General features: G+C 42.3%; 1 protein-coding gene across 2 annotated transcripts; it reads right to left on the minus strand.

Moving 5' to 3' along the window:
* Positions 1-170: 170 nt before the first annotated feature.
* On the minus strand, positions 171-14,867 carry mitd1 (MIT, microtubule interacting and transport, domain containing 1). Of its 2 annotated transcripts, XM_060929638.1 has the most exons (7): positions 14,499-14,867; positions 10,825-10,926; positions 2,006-2,142; positions 1,820-1,906; positions 1,605-1,717; positions 1,396-1,456; positions 171-1,275 (listed from the first exon to the last, which is right to left on the minus strand). In XM_060929638.1, exons 1-7 carry the CDS (start codon positions 14,641-14,643, stop codon positions 1,180-1,182), a joined length of 741 nt encoding a protein of 246 aa, XP_060785621.1. In that variant the 5' UTR covers positions 14,644-14,867; the 3' UTR covers positions 171-1,179. The 2 variants fall into 2 exon arrangements, with proteins under 2 accessions (XP_060785621.1, XP_060785622.1); XM_060929639.1 differs by lacking the exon at positions 10,825-10,926.
* Positions 14,868-17,920: the final 3,053 nt, after the last annotated feature.

Here is a 17,920-nt window from a genome sequence, read left to right on the forward strand (position 1 = left end):
GTGCGTACGCCCACATCATTGCTACGCTACTATCATGAAAGCATTTGAACACTTGTGTCTAGGACATTTTCTCTCCCTCAGTATTCTGTACCTCATGTTTTACAAATTATGCACTGCACACAGCCTTAGTATTTTTTTTTTATTATTACAAATAATGTAATCAAATGGCATCACACATAAAGGTCCACCATGTAAGGCTTTAAAATGTCATAAAAACACTTTAAAAACAAAAGGTTGGTTCATATAGATAGATAATAATTCCTTTCAGAAATATTCAATAGCCTTTCATGATGATTTTCATCCGCGTTAGAATAATTAGCTGACATTACAGCACAGGTTCTCAACCTTGTGGAGTCTCTTACAGCAATCATCAACATGCAAGAACAAACGGTTAAAACGAATGCATGGAAAGTTTATTGAGGTACTGGGAGTCAGAAGAAATGTAGGTTGTGTGGCGAGTGTGATGAAACTGTTGAACGCCTGCTGGCAGGATGTAAAGTTTTGGCAGGAACTCTTACAATCTTATAGCACGATGACAGTGACTACAGCCTCTATATGAGGCAGTAGCCACAACAAAAACGATTTTGACCTTTTTGGTGACCTTGACTGGATGACCCTCAAAATGTTGGAGGTTCTATTTGAGACCAATGCCCATCTATCCTGAAAGTTTCATGAAGATTGATCCAGCCATTTTCCCATAATATCGTTAACAAAAAACAAACCCGACCGCAAACAATATCTCACCCCCTGGTGGACTCCATCCCGGGTAAGGTAATAATAAACAAACAGTCTGATTATGTATTATTATTATTATTTCATTAGACTTCACTCTAAGCTTGTCTTAAGGACATTTTTTCACCAGACCGCAACGGGGCCTTTTTTTTTCCACAGTAGTGTCACTGTTTATAGCGAGAAACACTGCAATGCAATATTCTTACTGTGTTTATAGCCTTTAAAACAGGGATGCTGACCAACAACGGTTGAGAACCAATGTATTACAGTGTGACGGCTATCAACATGCACTTTAATATATTAGGCACTTAGTGCTCAGCTCTCAAATTAATTTGTAAACAGTAAACCCTTAACAGAGTTAAAAACAGAAAACTGGTAGAAACCCACTAGTCCAAGTAGTGCATAGCAGGATAACTTAAATTACACAGAATGCAAATACTTTTTCAATCATGCCTTCTTGGTGTGTTTTGTATGGAAGACGTCCACTGTAGTCTCATGACATTCTCTTAAGTCATAATCGCAGTAGCCAATGGAGAAACGACCCTTTAAAAAAGAAAAATAAAACAATTGCATCTACCTGAGAATCATAGAACCTTTTACCACATACACTAAACCAAAAAAAATTGTACTTTATAAGAGTACGTAGTTTCATATACATCTTACCTTAGGCTTCTTGAAATAATCAAGACCTCTGCCAATCTTGATAATCCAACCATTATCAAATCTGAGTGAATAAACTTTGCTTGTTAATTTCATTTTATAGTACAAATTATATTTTACAAAAAACAGTGAATATTTAATTGCTCATTGTTTATCCATTACTTTAAATGTGTAAAAGTATTTTTTATTACAGAAAAAAAAAGTCACATCACCTGATCTCCCGGTCATGAATAGTGGAGGAGTATTTAATGTCCAGACAAATGTCCTGACTCTGCAAAGACTGGCAGATTTCTGCTAGGGCACTCTCTTGCTGGGAGGAGCCATCCTAAACAAATTACACATATTGCATTTCAAAAACATCAATAATATTTAAAATTTATAACCACCATAATATCCCATGCAGATGAACAAACAAGGCAAGACTCACTTCATCTTGTGAGGTCAGGAGATTAATCTTCTTAACATTACATTTGGCCTTAAGCAGCATTTCACAAAAACGCAGGAAGTTATACAACTGCAATGTAAAAACATAGAACAATTTATGCTTTTATTTTCTTGATAAGGAAAAAAACAAAAAATGTCCATTAATGTAGGCTGTTTTTGTCATTGTCACCTGGTGCACATGGCGGATATAAGGGTCCTCAACCCAGACTTCAGTGAGTCCGTCTTTAATGTACGGCTTGAAAAGGGTCTCATAGCTGAAACCTGTGGTGCTGTCAGCGATTTTAATTTGCTCATGGTATTTCCCTTCTGATCAAAAAGAATAAATAAAGAAAACATTATGAGTAGCTAACGATTTAACAAGTGAAGCTAAGTGAAGATGAGTAAAGAAAATCAAAGCAGACAATCCATGTAATGTGTTCAGCATTATTTTCCCGCCTATCTGCATTTCAGGGTTCCACCCACCCTCAGGGACATACTACACTGGTGCTGAAACCCAGGAACACTGAAGGGAACTGCTCATGGAGTTCTCCCCCTTCAAGGACCTCGTCCATGCCCTCACCGCCACCCAACAGAGCCAACATCAAGCGCTGATAACCCTGTGTAAAGAACAGGAGCAGCACTTCGAGGCCTTGCTGCAAGCTCAGCAGGAAGATCGTCAGGCGTTCCAGCACCTGCTCGCGTTGACGGGGCCCCTGGGTACTGCATCCTTGGCCCTCCCCCACATCATCCCTGTGAAGATGGGGCCTCATAACAACCCAGAGGCCTTCCTCGCACTCTTCAAGCAAGCTGCAGCGGCGTGGGGTTGGCCATTCAAGCAACAAGTAGCTCGCCTTCTGCTGCTCCTGACCAGAGAAGCCCAGCTTCCCATCAACAGTCGGCTCAACTACGATGACCTGAAGTGAGCCATCCTGCAACGTGTTGGCCGCACTCTGGAACAACACCATCAGTGTTTCTGTGCACGGACTCTGCAGGAGGTGGGCTGGCCGTTCACTTTCGGCCAACAGCCCCCGAACGCCTGCTGGCGGCGTCTGAGGGCAGAAGACCACGACGCCAAGGGGATCATCGATGCAGTGATGCTGGAACAGCTCACTGCGTGGCTGCCAGAAGGAACTGCAGAGTGAGTTCAGTACCACCGCCCAGCATCACTGGATTGCATGATTGAATTAGCGAAGGACCATCTGGCAGCAGTTCCAGTGGCAAGCGAATATCCTGCCTCTTCTTTGGACAGCGTTCTCTCTCTCTCTCTGCTCCCTCTTCCCGTCCCTGCACCACGGAAACGGGAGCTGACTCCCCCTACAGCTGGCTTGCCAAACCAGTGGTGTCCCTCCCCCCCTTATGTATCTGTGTCTTCATCTTCCTCCCCTCAGGTGAATGATCCCCAAATCGCCAGTGCAGAGATGAAACCTGAGCTGGTATGCTGGTGCTGTGGGGAGCCTGGGCATTTCCAGGACCAGTGCCATGTGATGGAGGTAGGGGCCATGGTCCAGATCCCTGATGTGCCAGAGACCGCCCTCGATTGAGTCGGAACATACTGCATACTGGTGAGTATTCAAGGGGATACATATCACGTGTTGGTGGATTCAGGCTGTAATCAGACCTCCATCCACCAAAACCTGGTTCCAGGTGAGGTAGCGGGGAAGCACAATTGGTGACGGTATTGTGTGTGCACGGGGATGTTTATGAATATCCGCTAGTGTCCGTTCGCATCCAATTTCGGGGAAGAAAATATAGCGTAGAGGTGGCAGTTAGCCCGCGTCTCACCCACCGATTCTGGGGACAGTCTGGCCAGGTTTTTTTTTTTTTCCCCAACAATGTTTAGTTTTCAACACATTACAAAATAAGGTACAAAAATCAGCATACAATGCTAACACTATAATATAACAGATATGTCTTCCTCCCACCCCAGATAAGCCACCCTCCCCCAAACACTTTTATTCTCTCTCGTTTTACAATCATATAATTGAAAAGAAGTCATATCACATTAGTACAGGGTAAAAAAAAAAAAAAAAAAAAAATAATAATAATAATAATAGAACAAAAATAAAAATAAAACAAAATATAAAATCAAATCGATGGTACCTTAGCAGAAAATAAATGTAACATAACACTACATCAAGATCTCAGCCTCAAACATCTTCCGGGGTCTACCATAATGGTATAGATTAGTCTAGGTTTTCCGACTGTAGGTGCTCTTCTATGTCTTCATTTTTAATAAAGTCACTGAATGGTTTCCATATCCCTTCATACATGTTCAGTTTCATCTCATCTCATTATCTCGAGCCGCTTTATCCTGTTCTACAGGGTCGCAGGCAAGCTGGAGCCTATCCCAGCTGACTACGGGCGAAAGGCGGGGTACACCCTGGACAAGTCACCAGGTCATCACAGGGCTGACACACAGACAACCATTCACACTCACATTCACACCTACGGTCAATTTAGAGTCACCAGTTAACCTAACCTGCATGTCTTTGGACTGTGGGGGAAACCGGAGCACCCGGAGGAAACCCACGCGGACACGGGGAGAACATGCAAACTCCGCACAGAAAGGCCCTTGTCGGCCATGAGGCTCGAACCCGGACCTTCTTGCTGTGAGGCGACAGCGCTAACCACTACACCACCGTGCCGCCCCATGTTCAGTTTGTTTTTTAAAAAGTATGTTATTCTCTGGCGGCACGGTGGTGTAGTGGTTAGCGCTGTCGCCTCACAGCAAGAAGGTCCGGGTTCGAGCTCCGTGGCCAGCAAGGGCCTTTCTGTGTGGAGTTTGCATGTTCTCCCCGTGTCCGCATGGGTTTCCTCCGGGTGCTCCGGTTTCCCCCACAGTCCAAAGACATGCAGGTTAGGTTAACTGGTGACTCTAAATTGACCGTAGGTGTGAATGAGAGTGTGAATGGTTGTCTGTGTCTATGTGTCAGCCCTGCGATGACCTGGCGACTTGTCCAGGGTGTACCCCGCCTTTCGCCCGTAGTCAGCTGGGATAGGCTCCAGCTTGCCTGCGACCCTGTAGAACAGGATAAAGCAGCTAGAGATAATGAGATGAGATGTTATTCTCTCCATTGACATGCATTGTACCATACACTTAATCCAAGCTCCTATTGTGGGTGCTGTTTCTTTCTTCTAATTCAGTGCAATCAGGCACTTTGCCTGTAGTATAGCAAAATTAATAAATGTGTACTCTCTAGCTCTCAGATTAAGATCTGTTGGGTACAGGTGTAACAAAAGCATTGTGGGGTTTAATGAAATGTTTACAGATAAAATGGTTGTGATTTTATCCATCACCTCCTTCCAAAATTTTCTGATCTTGTCACACACCCAAATACAATGTATAAATGTCCCTTCAGCCTCGCTACACATAAAACACGTATCAGGTATATTGCTATTGTACCTGTGTAGCTTAATGGGGGTAATGTAAGTTCGCATTAGCCAGTTGTATTGAAGTAACTTTAGTGTTGGCTGTTTGTGTCTGTGCCTCCTTGCAGGCTTTGGTCTAGTCATTAATAGAAATATGTTTTTAATTCTGCCTTCCATGTATTGAGTTTAAATGTTGATGTCTCATTAAAACCAGATGCGAGCCAGTTATACAGTTAGGTCCATATATATTTGGACACTGACACAAATTTGCTTTTTTTTTTACCTGTTTACTGAAAAATATTCAAGTTATAGTTATATAAGGGACATGGACATAAAGTCCAGACTTTCAGCTTTCATTTGAGGGTATCCACGTTAAAATTGGATGAAGGGTTTATGAGTTTCAGCTCCTTAACATGTGCCACCCTGTTTTTAAAGGGACCAAAAGTAATTGGACAATTGACTCAAAGGCTATTTCATGGGCAGGTGTGGGCAATTCCTTCGTTGTGTCATTCTCAATTAAGCAGATAAAAGGCCTGGAGTTGATTTGACGTGTGGTGCTTGCATTTGGAAGATTTTGCTGTGAAGAAAACATGCGGTCAATGGAGCTCTCCATGCAGGTGAAACAAGCCATCCTTAAGCTGCGAAAACAGAAAAAAAAAACATCCGAGAAATTGCTACAATATTAGGAGTGGCAAAATCTACAGTTTGGTACATCCTGAGAAAGAAAGAAAGCACTGGTGAACTCATCAATGCAAAAAGACCTGGACGCCCACAGAAGACAACAGTGATGGATGATCGCAGAATAATTTCCATGGTGAAGAGAAACCCCTTCACAACAGCCAACCAAGTGAACAACACTCTCCAGGAGGTAGGCGTATCAATATCCAAATCTACCATAAAGAGAAGACTGCATGAAAGTAAATACAGAGGGTTCACTGCACGGTGCAAGCCACTCATAAGCCTCAAGAATAAAAAGGCTAGATTGGACTTTGCTAAAAAACATCTAAAAAAGCCAGCACAGTTCTGCAAGAACATTCTTTGGACAGATGAAACCAAGATCAACCTCTACTAGAATGATGGAAAGAAAAAAGTATGGCAAAGGCGTGGTACAGCTCATGATCCAAAGCATACCACATCATCTGTAAAACACGGCAGAGGCAGTGTGATGGGTTGGGCATGCATGGCTGCCAGTGGCACTGGGTCACTAGTGTTTATTGATGATGTGACACAGGACAGAAGCAGCCGGATGAATTCTGAGGTATTCAGAGACATACTGTGTGCTCAAATCCAGCCAAACTGATTGGTCGGCGTTTCATAATACAGATGGACAATGACCCAAAACATAAAGCCAAAGCAACCCAGGAGTTTATTAAAGCAAAGAAGTGGAATATTCTTGAATGGCCAAGTCAGTCACCTGAGCTCAACCCAATTGAGCATGCATTTCACTTGTTAAAGACTAAACTTAAGACAGAAAGGCCCACAAACAGACAGCAACTGAAAACTGGTGCAGTAAAGGCCTGGCAGAGCATTAAAAAGGAGGAAACACAGCGTCTGGTGATGTCCATGAGTTCAAGACTTCAGGCAGTCATTGCCAACAAAGGGTTTTCAATCAAGTATTAGAAATGAACATTTTATTTACAATTATTTAATTTGTCTAATTACTTTTGAGCCCCTGAAATGAAGGGACTGTGTTTAAAAAATGCTTTAGTTCCTCACATTTTTATGCAATCATTTTGTTCAACCCACTGAATTAAAGCTGAAAGTCTGAACTTCAACTGCATCTGAATTGTTTTGTTCAAAATTCATTGCAGTAATGTACAGAACCAAAATTAGAAAAATATTGTCTCTGTCCAAATATTTATGGACCTAACTGTATATTAGTGAAATCCAGCCTTTTGTATGCTTGTTAGTAACAATTTCCTCTAGAGGTGTAAGTGGAGGAATTATTAATTACTTATTTTGCGTTGAAGACAAAGTTCAGCAATTGCAGATATTTAAAGATGTGTTTCTCAGGAATATTATGCAAACGAGAAATTTCCTCGAAAGACATTAGAACCTCCTCCCTGTGTAGGTCAGCTATTTTACTTAGCCCATTCTTTGAATCCAGCATCCAACTTGCCTGGTTTAAATGAGGCATTACCCCAAATTGGACTGAACTGTGACATTTTCATGTTTTCATGTGTTTCTTTACCTCGTACCATATACGAGGTAATGGTACGAGGTAAAGAAATGGTATATATACATATACCATTTATGTGTGATTATATATATATATATATATATATATATATATATATATATATATATATATATATAGTGTTTAGTCTACGTCTAGTTCTTATCTAGAGTGTTTATACTGTTTATATTGTTTGAGTGTTTAGTCTGTCTAGTTATTATCTAGTATTTATACTGTTTATATTGTCTGAGTGTTTAGTTTTTGTCTAGTTCTTATCTAGTGTTTACACTGTTTATATTGTTTGAGTGTTTAGTCTATGTCTAGTTCTTATCTAGAGTGTTTATACTGTTTATATTGTTTGTTTTTTTAATTATTCTATTTTTATTTATTGCATTGCCTGTTTGCACCGTGGCTCAGAGAGGACTGAAATTTCATCTGTGCTGCATGTCGAGCATGTATAGCATATTTGACAAAGCTGACTTGACTATATTAACCATATTTAGTACTATAAGATTGGCCGTATGCATTCTCAGATATTTTAGATCAGCTGAGTACAGGTATAAATGTAATGGTATCTGGACACCTTGTGACTATGTCCATCCACGATGTCATGTCAGAGAAATAGAACCTCAAGGTACTCAGCTGTGCTAAGAGGTAATACCAATAAAGATTAGGACATTTTAGGCCCCCCCACGTGTCAAATAGAAGGTATAACAGCGATAGGCGAATTCTAGGACATTTTTTATTCCATATGAACCTCCTGATCAGTGGTGTTATCTTTTTAAATATTCCTTCAGGTGGTGCCAGAGGGATATTTTGGAATAAATATATAAATTTAGGCAGAATATTCATCTTTAAAATATTTATTCTTCCTATGAGAGAAACAGGCAAGGACATCCATCTTTCTATAGACTTAAACGTTGAGTCAATCACAGGTTCATAATTTACTGACGCTATATTTCCTAACTGAGGTGTTAATTTAATGCCCAGGTAAGTGAACCCATTTGAGGGCTTAAAAGGAGATAGATGTTGAACAGATTTTTGTTCCTCGCATAAGTGAGGATTTTGAGGTGTTCAATTTATAACCAGACATTTTGCCAAATCAGTCTAACAGATCTAACAGTGCAGGTATGGAGGTGTCTAGCCGTTTTAAAAATTACATCATCCGCAAAGAGAGCTGTTTTGTGTTCTTTGTTGCCAATTGAAACCCCCATTATTTCTCTGTTAGCTCTAATTGCTATTGCTAATGGCTCTATAGCTAGTATAAATAAAAGTGGTGACAGAGGCGAGCCCTGTGGACACCCTCTAGTGATGTTAAAGGGTTTGGAGGTCACATCATTTGTTAGCACCTTGGCTACAGGGTTTAGATGTAATAATTTAATCCATCTATAAAAATGGTCTCCAAATCCAAATCTCAAAACAACATCAAAGAGATAATTCCATTCAACTCTGTCAAAGGCCTTTTCTGCGTCAAGTGATAAAAGAGCCGTTTCCCTTTCTCCCCTCTGATTGTGAAGAATATTAAGAACGTGTCTTATATTATGGAACCCCTGCCTACCCTTTATAAATCCATTTTGATCGTCCCCTACAATATTTGGAAGTACACCCTCCAGTCTCTTTGCCAAAATTTTACTAAGAATTTTTGTGTCCGTATTTATTAAACTTATTGGGCGCATAGTCTCACATTTAGTATTACTTTTCCCTGGTTTTGGAAGCAGGATAATTAAGGCCTCCCTCAATGAAGTAGGTAAAATGCCATTATAGTAGGATTCTAAATACATCTCGTAGAGAGGGGTTACCAGTTTGTCTTTGAAGTATTTATATAAATCAATTGGAAGACCGTCTGGTCATGCCGATTTCCTTGCCTTCAGTGCCCCATGGCTTCTGATATTTCAGCTACACTTAACTGCCTGTCCAGCATATTTCTACTTTCCTCAGAAATTTTTGGAATATTAAGTTGATCTAAGAATATGGTCACTGGTTCTGTGTGGACTATAGAAAGGTCAACACGGTGTCTAAATTCAACGTGTACCCAATGCCTCGCATTGAAGAGTTGCTCGATTGGTTAGGCGCCGCTCACTTTTATTCAACACTGGATTTGACAAAGGAATATTGGTAGATCCCCTTGACTCCTCTATCCCAAGAAAAAAACAGCTTTTTCCACACCGTTTGGCTTACACCAATTCATCACCCTTCCTTTCAGGTTATTTGGCGCTCCTGCAACGTTCCAGCGGCTCATGGATAAAATCCCCTGTCCACGTGCCGCTGCCTACCTAGATGACATAATTTTATATATAGCAATGGTTGGCTGTAGCACCTAAAACACCTCAGGGCCATCCTGGAGTCGCTGAGGTATGCGGGCCTCACGGCTAACCCGAAAAAGTGTACAATTGGGTGGGTGGAAGTATGGTATCTGGGCTTCCACTTGGGTCATGGGCAGGTGCGTCTCCAAATTGACAAGATTGCAGCAATTGCGGCCTGCCTGAGGCCCAAGACCAAAAAGGGGTGAGACAGTTCCTGGGGCTGGCTGGTTACTATTGCAGGTTTATACCCAACTATTTGGACGTCACCAGCCCGCTGACTGATCTCACTAAAAAGGGAGCACCAGACCAGTGGACAGAGCAGTGCCAACAGGTGTTCACTATGGTAACGGCTGCATATTGTGTGTGTGTGTGGGGGGGGCACTTTTACACTCCCCTGACTTCTCTCTCCCTTTTATTTTGCAGACTGATGCATCGGACAGAGGGCTGGGGGACATTCTGTCCCAGAAGGTGGAGGGGAGGAACGTCTGGTGCTGTACATCAGCCGCAAGCTCTCGATGCGAGAGAGTAAGTACAGCACCATTGAGAAGGAGTGTCTGGCTATCAAGTGGGCGGTACTCACCCTCTGGGGCACTCTTTCACCCTCTGTTCAGATCATTCCCTGCTCCAGTGGCTCCACCACGTGAAAGATGCCAACGCACAGATCACCCATTGGTATCTAGCCCTCCACCCTTTCAAATTCAAGGGGTCCACAAGCTGGGGGCACAAATGGTGGTGGCAGACTTTCTTTTCTGTCAGGGGGGAGTCGGCTACAGGCTGGACTGCTCCCCAGCCTTAGTCATGCGGTGGGGGTATGTGGCAGCAGGGGCATTGTCAAGCATCAGTTTGTGAATGGAGGGTAGGGCCAGGAAAGGTGAGTGGCAAAGTGACCTCACCTGTTGTTAACTGATGGGGTGTGTGTGTGTGTCTGTTTCAGTGATGGCCGAGCATTGATCAGGAGAGGGGGCTGTCTCCCAACCAGAGTGCACAAGTGCAAGTTAAAAGCACATCTTCAACCTGAAAAGCTAGTGTTAAAATACAAGACTGTGTTCAGCATCATTTTCCTGCCTGTCTGCACTTCAGTGTTCTACCCACCCTCAGGGACATACAACCATGCTCTCAAAGAGCTTCTAAGACAGTCACAAGCATGTGTCTTTATTTTACCTTCCTTCAGTTTGGTCAGGTGTTCTTTTATCTGCTCAGCTCGATCCATGTAACCCTTGATCTTCTCTCTGTAGTGGACTTTTTTGGATTCATCCTTTATCGCTGGGAAAAGGTAGATTACGAAAGAGAATTAAGAATTAGCAATGATAGTCTGGGAAAACCTCATCTCATCTCATTATCTCTAGCCGCTTTATCCTGTTCTACAGGGTCGCAGGCAAGCTGGAGCCTATCCCAGCTGACTACGGGCGAAAGGCGGGGTACACCCTGGACAAGTCGCCAGGTCATCACAGGGCTGACACATAGACACAGGCAACCATTCACACCTACGGTCAATTTAGAGTCACCAGTTAACCTAACCTGCATGTCTTTGGACTGTGGGGGAAACTGGAGCACCCGGAGGAAACCCACGTGGACACGGGGAGAACATGCAAACTCCACACAGAAAGGCCCTTGTCAGCCACGGGGCTCGAACCCGGACCTTCTTGCTGTGAGGCGACAGCGCTAACCACTACACCACCGTGCCACCCCCTGGGAAAACCTATCAGATGAAAACGATGAATAAAAAATTAAAACGACATGTTTATGCATTTAAAGCTAGAGGGTAGGGATATTTTTGTTGGATACTTTCAAAGTCTAGCTTACACTTGCCGGTTTCTCCAAAATTGTCACCCCTGACTTTAACTTTTTAGGTTGCCTGGGCTGTTTTGCAAAGATCAGGCTAAGTAAATAAGGAGCCAGTATAACAAATGCCAAAAAAAAAAGTCTGTAGTCTATGAATAAAGGAAGGGATAAAGATAAATATGGCTTTCCCAGTAATTTTTCTATATTAAATCACTAAATTTTAAATTAAGCACAAATCAATTAATAGCAGTTACCCTTGGACAATTAGTGTGTTTGTGTCATTGGGTAAAAGCAGAACATTTTTAAATGCCGTTTTCTCTCTTTTAGCTCTGGGGAGTGACTAGACTCTAACTTAACTAGGTTGTGTATAGGGTGACCAGACGTCCCGGTTTTACCGGGACAGTCCCGATTTGGGGTTGTGTGTCCCGAGTCCTGACAAAAGTCTGTCGGGACACGGATATGTCCCGGTTTTCGCCACTCGCGACGTTTGCGACTGAGCAGCGTGGGCAGGGGCGCCGCCGGGGGGGGAGTTAGGATGATTCTAAGGGCCTGGCACTGACAGGGGGGCCTGTGAGGGATATTAATATTATTTTAATAGTATTGCCTTGTGTAAGTTTTTTGAAATAAAATATTTCATTTCATCTGTTAAAATATGCAAATTATACATGGTTATGATTTGCTATAACATTTTTCTTGAATTATTTATGATATTGTCATTTCACCCCTCCACCCTTTTTACTAATGGTACAGTCTGATTCTGGGCGCGGGACACGTGAAATGTGTAGCTCCGTGTATGCACAGCGCTGCTATTAGCGCAGCTTAGATCAGCTGGCAGTTTTTCTATGTGCGCAACAGAGGTGTACATTCTAGAAGTTGCTAAGCAGGAGCAGGTGTGATGAATTATGAAGTCCGGATATCACACTGTGTGTGAAAAAAAAAATCACCTTTTTTCATAGGTATCTTTATTGTATAATTAAGTCTAGGTGTTTTGCCATTGTTCATGTGTGGATTTGTTGATATTGTTAAGTATTTAACTTTAATATTTTGCACATTAGCTGTGGTCATAGATATCATTGCTATTGTTCATGTGTGGATTTATTGATACTGTTGCTAAGTATTTAACTTGAATATTTGAACATTTGTTGTGTTTTCTAATAAATGTGTGATGCCTAAAAGAAACCAAAAACACTTAGTGGATTTCTTGCAGTGCACTATGTAATTGTATCAAAAAAACTAGTGTAGTTATTCATCAAGGCATACATTTGATCACATACAATAAGTCAATAAATGGAGGAGATAAAGGAATACATTTTGTAATCCTGATTATTGATGATGTTTGCTGGAGGGCTCTGGAGTATCCATAATGTGCATACAGAATGTTATAAATCCATACTGATACAGTGATGCATGCAATTTCTCTCAACACAAACATTTTGATTGAATGAACTCCATAGGCTACTGAGTGGCCTAATAATAGTTGCTCATAAAAGAAAAAAATATATATATATCTTCCATATATATCATGGAATTTTCATTTTAAGGCAACAGTCTATTCAGTCTAATTCTGACAGTTCTGCATTTAAAATGTTCATATACCAAATAATTGTATCACCTAAACTTGCTAGGTAGCTGATCACATGCATAGTAAAGTAGAAGTGCCAGCCAAAAACAGACTTAAAACTCAGTTGCTTGAGCTTGAAAATTTTACCGGGGGGGGGCCTAAATTGTAATCTTTCATAGGGCCCAAGATTTCTAGCAGCGCCCCTGAGCGTGGGAATCATTAGCGAAGAAATGTCTGCATTTACTATTTTGATGAATTGACAGGAATCGCAAACTTTCCTGGTTACTGCCCCCTGGCCCTGTGGCATGGGTGTTTATTTAGCCACATTATTCCAGACAACAGAACGTGTTACCATGCAACAATAAAATAAACATTAACTGGCGCGAATGTTCTTTGTCTAGCAGCTAGCAGCAGTAACGCCGCAGCAATTATGCCGAAAAGAAAATGTACCTTTTCCAAAGATTTACAGGGCACCTACCCCTTCCTCCGAGAGGTGCAGAACAATGCGCATGAAGCCTACTGCACACACTGTAAGTGTTCCTTCTCCGTAGCCCACGGTGGTAACGCCGATATACAGGATCACATTAAAACTCTTCTTGTAAATATACGTAGGCTAATGCATTTTGTTTAGGGTGGGTGGATTGACAGTCGCCTTAGCTTTGTTCCTGTGCTTTGTTCTTGTACTGAGTTGGGTAGCCTATGTTGCAAATGCTGTGCGCTCCTGTGGGGGCTTCCCTCAGGCTGTCGCCCCTCTCCTCCTTTATTGCTGTTTTGTTTGAGTGTATATTCTCAAATCACTTGTCTCTTTTTTGTTTCTGTTTAACATACCATTCTGACAGTTTGGGCATATTGCTGTGTTGAACAGCTTGTTGCAGCTTCCATTAAAGTGTTCACTTTTGTACACATCTTCTTGCTTTATTCATTCAGTTGTGGGGAATGGTTAGTAAGGTTGATTCTGACCTAGGCTATGTTGAGGTCACATATCTACTTTTTAAGTTCATGCTATAGTGCATACAATTTTAGAGATATAGCCTACATGTGCATCTGCATTCTTCTTGGTGTTCTCACAAACAGGTGAAATAAATCAGTTTAAATTTGGCCTATGGACATAGCCTGGCCTATTCTCAGCCATTACAAAATCTGTTGTCTGACCATAATTTAACTGATCTGTATACCACTATGCTACTAGATAACAAAATGCCTGTTTGTTTTATTTCATGTGAGATGTTGATAAATGTGAGCTTCAACAAAATGATAAGAGCACCTCTCTGAGTGTCACGTTTACGTAAAAAAAAGGTGTGCGTGCACGAGCATGGTCGCGCGCAAAAGTGTCCCGGTCTCAGACTAGGGAAATCTGGTCACCCGATGTAAATATGACACAAATTTCAGCCCAAGAAAGCAAATAGCTTTCAGAACATCCTATAATAGATGCCAAATGTCACAACTACCAATGTTTGTCCGAGGTTTATGGTTTAAAAGAGATTTTATTTACCTTTCAGCACGTGTAGAAGAAGCTGAATGCCCTCCTGGTAGCACACAAGAGATTCCTGAAAGCGTGAACACTGATCCAGCTCTACAGCTCTCTTGAGCACAGACACGGCTGATGTTTCCATGCCAGGCAGGCAGTTCTGTGCCATACCTGTCTGTCCTGATCAGGTCTTATCAGAAAATTTGAGTTCCACAGGTTAAAATCACGTTGGTCCTCCTCCTAACCAGGTAAGTAACTACTGAATATTAGATCACATTATACGTTTCAGAGTCTGTATGTTTATTTTTAAAGATAAAAATCAATTAAAACGCTAGAACTAAGCACTTCCTGACATGCATTTAGTGTTTTGTTGTTCTTCCTCTTTGAATTGAAACGGCTGACAGCCAACGTTGCGGTGTATTACTGCCACCTACTGGACTGTGTGGCTACAGGTCTCAAGAGTTCAACTTTTCTACATATTTTATTCAATAATCCTGTATACTTTAAAATGTAAATAATGTTGTGATTCGTCTGAAATGTTCAATATCTATTTATCTACTGGCTGATTAGGTGTTTGCAGTAATGGGAAATAACCACTGATCTCTACGTAAAATATCTGGATAATATCACTGGCTCGTCAGAGTGAAGCCATCTGGCCGCCATATTACCACGCACATCGGATCGGAACGGTCATATCTCTGCCTTGGAAGCTACACAAAACTGGACATGTTATTCATCTAATTGTTGAGGGGACCCCCCCCCCAAAAAAAACAAAAAACAAAAACAAAACAAAACTGGACGTTATTTATGCACGCATGTGTATGCGTGCGTGTGTTAATGTGTGAATGGTTGATTTTTGTAGGGGTGTTTGTGTTTTAATCATAATGTACAGTGTTCAGTACATTTTATCATGGATACAATCAGGAAGATTATTATTATTATTATTATTATTTCGGGGCGGCACGGTGATGTAGTGGTTAGCGCTGTCGCCTCACAGCAAGAAGGTCCGGGTTCGAGCCCCATGGCCGGCGAGGGCCTTTCTGTGCGGAGTTTGCATGTTCTCCCCGTGTCCGCATGGGTTTCCTCCGGGTGCTCTGGTTTCCCCCACAGTCCAAAGACATGCAGATTAGGTTAACTGGTGACTCTAAATTGACCGTAGGTGTGAATGTGAATGGTTGTCTGTGTCTATGTGTCAGCCCTGTGATGACCTGGTGACTTGTCCAGGGTGTACCCCACCTTTCGCCCATAGTCAGCTGGGATAGGCTCCAGCTTGCCTGCGACCCTGTAGAACAGGATAAAGCGGCTAGAGATGATGAGATTATTATTTCAACCAAATAGAAAATACATAGACAATGCATGCATACCAGAGAAGAAAACAAAGTGGACTTTACAACAAGACAGAACAATTCTGGTTTCCACAGAGATGGAGACAGTATGTGGGTCAGAGTCCACAAAAGTAATGTCATTTCCTGTTACCCAGAGGCATGTGAACCCTCATATACTCTTCCAGGTCAGCAATTAAACAAACAAACAAACAAACATTCTAAATCAGAGTAAAGAATCAGAATAAAGTTTAGTACCAAGAACGTTCTCACATACAAGGAATTTGCTTTGGTGGTTGGTGCTCGAACAGTTAAGATAGAAGAATTTAGCAAAGACAAAAAGTAGCTATATACATCGAATAAGAAAATAGGGCGGCACGGTGGTGTAGTGGTTAGCGCTGTCGCCTCACAGCAAGAAGGTCCGGGTTCGAGCCCCGTGGCTGGCGAGGGCCTTTCTGTGAGGAGTTTGCATGTTCTCCCCGTGTCCGCGTGGGTTTCCTCCGGGTGCTCTGGTTTCCCTCACAGTCCAAAGACATGCAGGTTAGGTTAACTGGTGACTCTAAATTGACCGTAGGTGTGAATGTGAGTGTGAATGGTTGTCTGTGTCTATGTGTCAGCCCTGTGATGACCTGGCGACTTGTCCAGGGTGTACCCCGCCTTTCGCCCGTAGTCAGCTGGGATAGGCTCCAGCTTGCCTGCGACCCTGTAGAACAGGATAAAGCGGCTAGAGATAATGAGATGAGATGAGATAAGAAAATAGAAGAATCTGAAATATACAAATTTGAAATTGGACATGTTTAAGGGGTGTGTGCATGAGTTGTTGGAGTCCAAGCTGTACAGAATGTTCTGGAATGTGCAAAAATAGGTCACATGATGAAGCTGGAGAAGAGACATGATAAGAATGTGTGAGAGGAAGAGAATATGTGTAGTGGGCCAAGTCAATAATCAAGCTGTACAGTGTGAGCTGGAATGTGCAATAAAGGTTCACATAATGGAGATGTATGACATGACCTTGAAATGTGCAAAATTGCAGTTCAGAGGTGAAGTGCATTAAAGCTAGACGGCTTTTCAATTTCATAAAATAGGTCAAATTTAGGGGCGGCATGGTGGTGTAATGGTTAGTGCTGCCGCCTCACAGCAAGAAGGTCCGCGTTTGAGCCCCGTGGCCGGCGAGGGCCTTTCTGTGCGGAGTTTGCATGTTCTCCCCGTGTCCGCGTGGGTTTCCTCTGGGTGCTCCGGTTTCCCCCACAGTCCAAAGACATGCAGGTTAGGTTAACTGGTGACTCTAAATTGACCGTAGGTGTGAATGTGAATGGTTGTCTGTGTCTATGTGTCAGCCCTGTGATGACCTGGCGACTTGTCCAGGGTGTACCCCGCCTTTCGCCCGTAGTCAGCTGGGATAGGCTCCAGCTTGCCTGCGACCCTGTAGAACAGGATAAAGCGGCTAGAGATAATGAGATAATGAGATGAGGTCAAATTTAGTTCCCTCTGAAATTTGGTCATTGTAATGCATGTTTATTTCTGTAATATCTAACCCCCCCCCCCCAAAAAAAAAAAAAAAAAAAAAAAAAAACCACCCACCCCAGACCATTCTGTGGCTGGGAAGTTATTTAATTTGAGGGATTGCCCTAGCAAATAATGTGCATGAAATCGCTCACTTCGTGCAGTCAAGCAGACAGAGGAAGTCCATACACACATGCGCAGGTTTACCTTGACCATGCAAAAGGAAAAGGAATGGATGGATAACAGCAGACACCTGGCAAGTTATTGAAAGAAGAAGCAGATGATTGATATAAAATCTGACAGACTGAAAGAAGGGTATAAGCTGCAGTATCAGAAAGTAAACCAATAAGTCAGATGAAAGGCAAGAGCAAACAAGTGAGCATTTATAGACAACCTTGCAAGAGAGGCAGAAGATGCAGCCCAAAGAGATGAACAAGGAAAGGTGTAGAAGTTTACCAGAGTAGTTTGTGGTGAGTGTAGAGGAACTACCGATGTACCAATCACAGACAAACAAGGACGACTTCTTATGACAGAGGCAGAGCAATAGACTAGATAGGCAGAGCACTTTAGTGAAGTTTTAAACAGACCACCACCAACAACAACAGAGGCAGACATACAGGT

Source organism: Neoarius graeffei, chromosome 9, assembly GCF_027579695.1.
Source record: "Neoarius graeffei isolate fNeoGra1 chromosome 9, fNeoGra1.pri, whole genome shotgun sequence".
NCBI lineage: Eukaryota > Metazoa > Chordata > Actinopteri > Siluriformes > Ariidae > Neoarius > Neoarius graeffei.